The sequence below is a fragment of the Phoenix dactylifera genome, chromosome 4, assembly GCF_051530095.1.
Source record: "Phoenix dactylifera cultivar Ajwa chromosome 4, Ajwa_hap1_PhDact_Kaust_v1.1, whole genome shotgun sequence".
NCBI classification, from domain to species: domain Eukaryota; kingdom Viridiplantae; phylum Streptophyta; class Magnoliopsida; order Arecales; family Arecaceae; genus Phoenix; species Phoenix dactylifera.
Window position 1 is genome coordinate 27,478,020 of NC_143193.1, and position 10,062 is coordinate 27,488,081.

The 10,062-nt window shown below is 49.0% G+C and overlaps 1 protein-coding gene across 1 annotated transcript; it reads left to right on the forward strand.

Moving 5' to 3' along the window:
• The first annotated feature begins 7,539 nt into the window (after positions 1–7,539).
• On the forward strand, positions 7,540–9,268 carry LOC149753763 (uncharacterized). Its single transcript, XM_089930106.1, has 2 exons — positions 7,540–8,481; positions 8,576–9,268. The coding sequence occupies exons 1-2, from the start codon at positions 7,815–7,817 to the stop codon at positions 9,238–9,240; spliced, it is 1,332 nt and encodes a 443-aa protein (XP_089786232.1). The 5' UTR covers positions 7,540–7,814; the 3' UTR covers positions 9,241–9,268.
• Positions 9,269–10,062: the final 794 nt, after the last annotated feature.

Consider the following 10,062-nt stretch of genomic DNA (forward strand, 5'->3'; position numbering starts at 1 on the left):
CGCAGCCCGACCCCGGGTCGGCTGCCCTATGATCCAGCACTCCGACCCCGAGTCGGACCTCCTCGGCTCCGCAGCCCGACCCCGGGTCGGCTGCCCTATGATCCAGCACTCCGACCCCGAGTCGGACCTCCTCGGCTCCGCAGCCCGACCCCGGGTCGGCTGCCCTATGATCCAGCACTCCGACCCCGAGTCGGACCTCCTCGGCTCCGCAGCCCGACCCCGGGTCGGCTGCCCTATGATCCAGCATTCCGACCCCGAATCGGAGATCTTTTGATAACGACAGGCTATTCTCCAGAGGCACGCCGCGGCCTCCTGCTCCACTACTCCCTGCAACGGCTGTACCCGATGCTGCCCACGATCTCCTGTATCGACCGTACAAAGCGGAGCTCCACTACGCCCTGCCATGACCGTACCCGGCGCTGCTCCACGACGCCCCGTAACGGCCATGTCAGTGGCCATTCTATCGTGCCCCACGACGACAAACCCCCCTGAGAGACCTCCCAGCCAGGCATATATGCGGCTGGGGGGAGAAGGGGGGGGGTAAGCAATACCTCCCAGAGCACTCTCTCCCACTTGTGATTATCATCTCTCCTCCTCCAATCTCCTCTGACTTGACCGTCGGAGGGCCATCACCACCCTGGTGGTGGTGCAAGGCTTGTTTGCAGGTTCCTTGGCGGAAGGTGGAGCGCAACCAGCACCAACCAAGACAACTCAGGCGGAACCCCGTTCACACCGTCGTGTCAATCGTTCTCGGTTTGGACCACCAGCAACAGTACCTATAATTGAATATTCAGTAGGTCTTTCAACTAGATTCCATACTTTGTTTCTAGTAAATTGGTTTAATTCTTCTTGCATTGCATTTATCCAATTTACATCTTTTTCAGCTTCTTCTATGTGTTTGGGCTCAAAATGTGAAACGAAAGCTAGATGATTGTTTAAGTTCCTAAGGGATGCTCTAGTCCTAATAGGTTGAGATGGATCATCTAGAATTAATTCCTTAGGATGCCCGTGAGCATACCTCCAAGCTTTAGTTAGCCCATGATCCACAATAGCCTCTTGGCTTGATGATGCACCTTCAATTAATTTTTGATTATCATCTTGTAATGTCATCTCATCTATCTTTTCTTCAAGAATTTCAGCATCATCATCAAAATTAACTCTCTTGCTAGAAGAGATGTCACTAGAATCATCAAATACAACATGTATAGATTCTTCTATAACTAAGGTTCTTTTATTAAAGACTCTATAGGCTTTGCTAGTTGTAGAGTACCCCAAGAATATAGCCTCATCAGATTTTGAGTCAAATTTTCCTAGATTATCTTTTCCATTATTATGAACAAAACACCTACATCCAAAGACATGAAAATAGTTTACCTTTGGTTTTCTGTTTTTCCAAAGTTCATAAGGTGTTTTCTTTATAATAGGTCTCAATAAAACTCTATTTAGTATATGACAGAATCTATTAATGGCTTCTCCCCATAAGTACTTAGGGAGGTTACTTTCACATAACATAGTTCTAGCCATTTCCTCTAGAGTTCTATTTTTTCTCTCCACAACTCCATTTTGTTGTGGTGTCCTAGGTGCAGAAAAGTTGTGTGTTATCCCCTTTTTACTACAAAATTCTTCAAATAAAAAATTTTCAAATTTGGTACTATGGTCACTTCTAATAGCTATTACTGAAGTATCCCTAGCATTGGTTACTTCTTTATGAAATTTCTTGAAAACTGAAAAAGCTTGATCCTTATGAGTTAAGAACATGACCCAAGTGTATCTAGAATAATCATCTACAATAACTAGACCATATTTATTTCCACCTAGGCTTGTGGTTCTAGTTGGTCCGAATAGGTCCATGTGTAGTAGTTCTAGAGGTCTAGAAGTTGAGACACAATTTATAGATTTAAAGGAGTTCCTTGATTGTTTGCCAAATTGACATGCTTCACAAATTTTATTCTTTTCAAACTTTAATTTTGGCAAACCTATCACAGAATCTCTTTTAACTAGTTTGGATATTGTGTCCATGCTTGCATGACCTAACTTACGGTGCCATAACCAACTAGCATCATTGTCCTTAGTTTCATTAACAACTAAGCATGGGTTGTGTTTGGCAAGATCCTCAAGGTCTACAACATACACATTCCCACATCTTATTCCTTTAAAAACTAAACTATTGTCATTTGGGTTTGTTACGATGCATAGTGATGGTTTAAACATAACATCATAGCCTCTATCACATAATTGACTAATGCTTAATAAATTATGCTTAAGACCATCAACATATCGAACATTATCAATAAAAGTAGAAGGGGTAATTTGTACTTTACCTATACCAATGATGTGACCTTGGTGGTTGTCTCCAAAAGTCACAGCACCTCCCTTCTTAGCTTCAAGGGTGAAGAATTGATCCTTGTCACCCGTCATGTGTCTTGAGCAGCCACTGTCCAAATACCAGCAATTTTTGTTGACCTTGGCTGCAAGACACTCCTACACAAGCAGATCATATAATCTTAGGTACCCAAGTTTTCTTGGGTCCTTCATGGTTAGTCATATTGGTTCCTTTTGGAATCCATACCCTTTTAATTTTTCTTTTAGTTTTCCCTTTCCTATAGTCACATATGTTTGCTTTATGTCCTACAGTTCCACAACAAAAGCAGGTTACTTTCTTAGTTTTGCTTTCTCCAGCTTTAACAAAGAAGTTACTAAGAAGTTTTTGCTTATTTTTAGGTTTATATCCTAAACCCGCTCTATTAAATACGGCTCGTTGACTATTAAGTATCATATTCAGTTTTTCTGAACTATATGTAAATTTTTCAACCAAAGGTTTGTACTTTTCAAGTTCTTTAGTTAGAGTTTGTTTTTCGGTTTTTAGAATGTTTAAATCTTTTATGACATTCTCGTTTAAGATTTGTTTATTGTTTTTAAGTTCTGAAATTTTCTTAGTTAGTTTTTCAATATCTTTACTCAAGGTATTAGTCTTTTGAGTTAAGAGTTGATTGCTTGTCTTAAGTTCTAAATTTTCTTTGGTGATAGAGTCCTTATCCTTAACTAATTTATCGTATTTATATAAGTAAGATTGATTAGCTAGCTTTAGCTCTTTGTTCTTAAGGTTTATAGCCTTATATTCTATCATTAATTCATTAAATGCATCATACAATTCATCAAATGTAAAATCTAGATGCGTTTCGGACGTTACCTCATTTTCATTGGCCATGAAGCAGAAATTGGCCTTTTCTTCTTGTTCTTCATCCGATGATGAAGATGATGCGTCAGAGTCCGATAAGGTGGTGACAAGGGCTTTCTTCTTCTTGTACTTGCTGCTCTTCTTTAGTAAGGGACACTCAGCTCTGATGTGTCCCGGCTTTTTGCACTCATAGCAACCAATCCCCTCATTTTTCCTTTCCTTACCTTTATCCTTGCGATAGGAATTTGAGGGGCCTCTCCTTTGATGATAGGACTTCTTGTGGTTGATGAATTTTCTGAATTTGCGCACAAGAAGAGCCTCATCATCATCTCCCTCATGATCCTCTTCTTCACTGCTGCTACTGCAAGATAAGTCCTTATTAGATGATATAGATTTAAGAGCTATTACCTTTTTCTTATGGGAGGACTCTTCTTCGCTGTGCTGCTTCATTGTTAGCTCGTGAGTCATTAGGGATCCAAGGAGCTCTTCAAGTGGAAGTTTGTTCAAGTCCTTAGCTTCTTGGATTGCCGTCACCTTGGCTTTCCATGACCTTGGTAGACAGCGAAGAATTTTCCTGACAAGATCACTGTTAGTATAGTTTTTGCCAAGGCTTTTTAGGCCATTGACAATGTCAGTAAACCTAGTGAACATGCTAGTGATTGTCTCATTAGAATCCATCTTAAATAGTTCATACTTATGAACTAATATATTTATTTTGGATTCTTTGACTTGATTCGTGCCCTCATGGGTCACTTCAAGTCTGTCCCAAATCTCTTTTGCAGAATTGCAAGTAGAGACTCTATTGAATTCATTCCTATCTAATGCACAGTAAAGCGCATTCATTGCTTTAGAATTGAGTTGTGCCTTTCTCATGTCATGTTCATCCCAATCCTTTTCTAGTTTGGGTACAGTGACCCCCTCTACATAGATGGATGGGATGTATGGTCCATTTGATACAATGGTCCACATCTCATAGTCTTGGGCTTGGATGAATATTCTCATCCTAGCTTTCCAATATGAGTAATCGGATCCATTAAAGAATGGGGGTCTTTGGGTGGACTGACCCTCAATGTGGGAAGATCCAAATGGGGTTGTCATTTCGATCTTTTACTCTTAGGGTAGAAGAGTTTAGGCTCTGATACCACTTGTTGCCCAGATAGACAACCCAAGAGGGGGGGTGAATTGGGTTTTAAAATAATTTTACAATTAAAACTTTTGTAGATGACTAATTAATACTTTTGCAAGGTGATTAATTAGTTGCTATGTGCTGTGAGTGAAATGAGAATGAGAGAAAGAGAGACAACCAATCACAAACACAAAGTTTTTATAGTGGTTCGGAGCTAACCCTTGCTCCTACGTCCACTCCCCAAGTCTTACTTGGGAATTCACTATAACCCCTTGGATTACAGCCGGTTGTTTTACAAGCTCACAACCTAACTTGTTGTTCTACGAGCTCACAACGAACTCGGTCGGTTTTTCCAGGCTCATCGACTAGAACCACCCCGATTGTTTTTCCGGGATCACAATCGAACCCTTACACGTTGGTTTTAACCTAGGCTCACCAACTAACCTCTACACCCTTGATTCAATCCCCCGATTGAATCAAGCAAAGACAATATGGAAAGAATAAGAAACAAACAGAAAAACTGAGCTTCTTAAAAAGCAGATTTGCTACAATATAAACTAGAGAGACGTTAAGAGCCCTCAAACACTTTTGCGTTGGAGTAGAATAAGGCTTCTTGAACTTTGAGTCTCCTCTGGAACGTCTGATCGACTTGAATGCAGGAGGAGACTTCTTTCAATGCTGGGAAGAGATTGTTGGATTGAGTTAATGGCGCTCTTTCTTCTTTTTCGTTGAAAGCAAGTTTGCAGAGAATAAATGCTTGATCTCTTTGAATGGAATGGTAGTTCTCTACCTTGCTACAGTCCTCTGTGGCTATTTAAGCCATCCCCCACGGAAACTAGCCGTTAGACACCTATTTCTGCCCGTTCTGCACACTCTGCACAACCTGACAATGTGTCCGTTGGGGTCGGAGTCGACTCGCGCGATCAGGAGTCGACTCGGCTGTAGCGGGAGTCGACTCATGCTTTTCTGGAGTCGACTCGGCAACTGTTCCGGATTTGAATTAAAGTAGCTTCTTCGACTGGAAGTCGACTCGTCTTGACCCGGAGTCGACTCGCCAACTTCTGGAGCTGACTTGGCATTTTCGGAGTCGGCTCCTCCCATGAAATCCGTAGATCAACTTTTCAATTTGGTCCGCTCGAGTCGACTCGACAATCCTGGGAGTCGACTCGGCACTCAGAGCCCGAACTCCCGATCTTCTGTCTTTTGGCTCGTCCAGTCTTGGAGTCGACTCGAACTTCCCCGGAGTCGACTCGGCTCTCAGTTTTCGAAACTTAGTCTTCTGCCTTTTTGGTGTACCGCTGCCTTGGAGTCGACTCGAGCTGTCTGGGAGTCGACTGGCTCTCAGAGACAACAAATTGATCTTCTGTCTTTTTGGGTCGCGCTGTCTTGGAGTCGACTCGCGTATTGCGGGAGTCGACTCGAATCTCAGAGTCCAAAAACGGTTCTCTGACTTTTGCCTTGTGTTCCACTGAGAGTTGACTCTCACTTTCTTTGGAGTCGACCTACCAACCATCGGAGTCGACTCGCGTTCCACAGGAGTCGACTCGAATCTTAGAGTCCGAAAATGGTTCTCTTACTTTTCTGTCTGTAGCTTCTTGGAGTCGACTCATATTACTTCGGAGTCGACTCGGTAAGCATCGGAGTCGACTTGCGCACTTCAGGAGTCGACTCGCTGACAGGTTTTGAGTTGATGCTTTCTGTTCGTCTGTCTGTTCTCAGTCGGAGTCGACTCGTACTGGTCTGGAGTCGACTCGAGCCCGTGCCAGTGATTCTGATACGCTTGGAGTCGACTCGTAATATCCTGGAGTCGACTCAAGTCTCAGACTTTGGTTCAAACTGACTTCATACATTATCCAAAATATCTTGAACCAAGTCTAGAAACACTTAGACACGATTTTCACTGAAACACTTAATTGAATTCATTAGTAAACATAAGATATACTCAAACGCTTTGAGCTCATCAAAATCAAATAGGGGTTTTAATCAATCACTCCACAAAGAAGCTAAGGACTTGAACAAGCTTCCACTTGAAGAGCTCCTTGGATCCCTAATGACTCACGAGCTAACCATGAAGCAACACTGCGAAAAAGAGTCCTCCCATAAGAAAAAGGTAATAGCTCTTAAATCTACATCATCTAACAAAGACTTGTCTTGCAGTAGCAGCAGTGAAGAAGAGGACTGTTGCTGGTGGTCCAAACCGAGAACGATTGACACGACGGTGTGAACGGGGTTCCGCCTGAGTTGTCTTGGTTGGTGCTGGTTGCGCTCCACCTTCCGCCAAGGAACCTGCAAACAAGCCTTGCACCACCACCAGGGTGGTGATGGCCCTCCGACGGTCAAGTCAGAGGAGATTGGAGGAGGAGAGATGATAATCACAAGTGGGAGAGAGTGCTCTGGGAGGTATTGCTTACCCCCCCCCCTTCTCCCCCCAGCCGCATATATCCCTGGCTGGGAGGTCTCTCAGGGGGGTTTGTCGTCGTGGGGCACGATAGAATGGCCACTGACATGGCCGTTACGGGGCGTCGTGGAGCAGCGCCGGGTACGGTCATAGCAGGGCGTAGTGGAGTTCCGCTTTGTACGGTCGATACAGGAGATCGTGGGCAGCATCGGGTACAGCCGTTGCAGGGAGTAGTGGAGCAGGAGGCCGCGGCGTGCCTCTGGAGAATAGCCTGTCGTTATCAAAAGATCTCCGACTCGGGGTTGGAATGCTGGATCATAGGGCAGCCGACCCGGGGTCGGGCTGCGAAGCCGGGGAGGTCCGACTCGGGGTCGGAGTGCTGGATCATAGGGCAGCCGACCCGGGGTCGGGCTGCGGAGCCGAGGAGGTCCGACTCGGGGTCGGAGTGCTGGATCATAGGGCAGCCGACCCGGGGTCGGGCTGCGGAGCCGAGGAGGTCCGACTCGGGGTCGGAGTGACAGTAGCTTTCCTGGATACGCGTGCCGATCACGTGGGGCATGGCGGCTCAATTCCCCCATAACAGTAGCCCCCCGCTTCCGAGCCTGGAACCAGAAGGGGAACAGATGAAGGGAGTGATGTTTCGAGATTGCCGCCATCCTTCGGAGAGGCGCGCGCGCTTCAAGCTTCCCGCCTTCTTTATGGCGTATGGCGGTTGCTGCTGACCTGGCAACCTGAGGATTTCGGCGGACATCCTTCCTTAATGGTGTCGATTCGCCTTTGGGGTGCGAGCGACCCTTCGGCGGCCAGGCGTCTTCTGGCGTCATCGAGGTGTCACTTGCCCTTTCGCCTATTTAATCGGGGGCCCTCCCCCGTCCGTCTTCTTCTTTACGGACATTTTCGAGTTTCTCCTTTGCGCTACCATTGTTGCCGCCGAAACGTTCGCTTGCTTTTCCTTTGACGCTCTCGGAGCCGTTCTTCCTCCTCTTCAAGTGAGTTTCCCACTCTTCTACTTTGAGCTCTTCATACTTTTTCTTTTTGTACTAGTGCACCCCAGTCGTTCCGGCCTTTCCCTCCTTCTTGACCCCGTCCTGACCGTAGATTGGCCATTAGGGATGGGCGAAGTGGGAGCAGATAGCATCAAGTCAAAACTGGTCGCCGAGGACTTAGACGGATTTGTGGCTCGGTACCACCTTCCCGAGGCCTGCAATGTCACGCTCCCAGGGCCTGAGGAGAGGATGTCTCATCCTCCCCGAGGGAAGATCGCCATCAATGAGGGCATCCTCCAAGCCGGGTTCCGCTTTCCCCCTTCAGACCTAGTCTTACAGGTGCTCCGGGGTTTAGGAATGGCACCGACGCAACTGGTGCCGAACTCGTGGCGTGCTCTGACGGTCTTCCAGGTTCTCTGTCGCTTGCATGCGATTCCCGCCACCTTGAACGTTTTCTGGGAGCTCTACGGCCTGAGCGGCCACCCCCAGGACAAAGGGTGGTGGTGCTTCGCAGCGCGGCGAGGGTGCGGCCTTGTCAAGGAGGGTCCTACCTCCATTCACCACTGGAAGGAGCGCTTCTTTTTCGTTGATGCAGACCCCTCCTGGGAAATCAGGGCAATCTGGGGGACGCCGGCGAAGTCCCCAATTGGCCTGTCGAAGTTGTCGAGGGAGGAATCCGAGGGCGTCGCCGCCTTGAAGGGGTTGGTCGCCGAGGGCCAGCTTCCCCCGGTGGGCCGCCTCATTTCTGAGGATACCTTGGTGAACGTCGGTTTGAGCTCGGTCCCCACCGACCGTGAGTCCGCCATCGTTTCTTTAGCTCTTTTCTTCTCTTTCGTTCCTTCTTCCTTTCGGTTTCTCAGTCCCTGACCATCCCGTCCTTCTTGCAGAGGTCGACGACGTCATGCGGTCGGTGAAGTCGAAGGCTGTTGGTAGGGCGTCCCTGCTGGAAGCAGTCCGGAGGAGGAAACGAGCTCTTCCGAGCGGGGCCCCATCGGCGAAGAAGTCCCGTAAGGAGATACCTCCGATGCCGACCGACGAGTCCGGGCCCACCGGTCAGGGAGATGTCGTGGGCACCGACCGGCAGCTGACGCTGTATCAGCCCTCCGGTGGTAAGGTTGCCGCTACTCCGGAGGTGCCACCTGAGCCTGCTCAAGACGGACGGGTCGGACGTGATCGGTCCCCAACCCGGCCTTCGACTCGGTCGGCTCCTGATGACTCGAGGAGGGACGCGCCGAGGCCCCGGCCGAGCGGGACCCTATCAATTCCTGGGGCGACCCCCGCCCCGAGCGCGATCAGTCGGACTCTTCCCCAGGCGATGGATAAGGGTAAGGCTGCAGAACCACCATCCGGCTCCGGGGAGAAATCGGGGTCTGCCTTCACTACCGATGGCGCCCGAAATCTCATCGAAACAGTGTTGCTGGAGAAGGACCGTCGGCGGGTCCGGGAGTTGGATGTCTCTGACGTTGGGGCCGCCAGCTGCGTCTGTCTCATGTCGGTGAGTGTTCTTCTGGCCGTCTTTCACCATTTATTGGCTCTGTTGTTCTCCGCCTGACTCCCTTATTTTTCCTATTTCTTAGCTCGCCCAGTACATGATCCGTCTGGAGGAGTGCTACAAGGAACAGGCGGGGCTTTTGGCGAAGGCCGAGGACCGGCTGAAAGCAATGGAAGAGGGAGGCCGGGCTGCGGCAGGCAGGACGACCGGGGACCTCGAGGCGAGGCTCCGGGAGGCCGAAGAGCGGGCACTCGGCTTCGCCGCCCTGGAGGAGCAACTGTCAGAGGCTCGGGAGCAACTCAAAGCCGCCTCGGGCCTCGAAAGCAGGGTCAAGAAGGCGGAGGAACGGGCTGAAAAGCAGTCCCGGAAGATCGCGGACTATCGAGAGCGGTGGGAGAAGGCCCAGCGGTCTGCCGACAACGCCTGCGACCGAATCCGCTCTTTTGAAGCCAAACTAGGCGAACTGGAGTCGGCCCTGGAGAAGTCATGCACGGACGTCCAAGAGCTCCGTTCGCGCCTGAAGGAAGCCGAGGCCGCTCGGGTTGCTACCGAGGCGAAGCATAAAGAGGCTCAGGCTGATCTGCTGAGGGTCTCCTCTGAGGCCGAAGGCCGGATTGTGGCGAAGGTCTTGGAGGCCAAGGCTCAGATTATGGAGCGAGCTGAGGCGGAGCTGGCCGAGAAGAGGGCGGAAATCGGGCGTCAGGCGGTAGAGGCTTATCGCCAGTCCGCCGAGTTCGCCCATGATATGTCGGAGGCAGTGCGGACCTATCGCCAGTCTGACGAGTTTGTCCATGACGCGTCGGACGCGGGGGCCGAAGCCTTCACCTTGGGCTTCGAGGAGGGCCTGGCAAGGGTGTCGGCTAAGTATCCCGAAGTTGACCT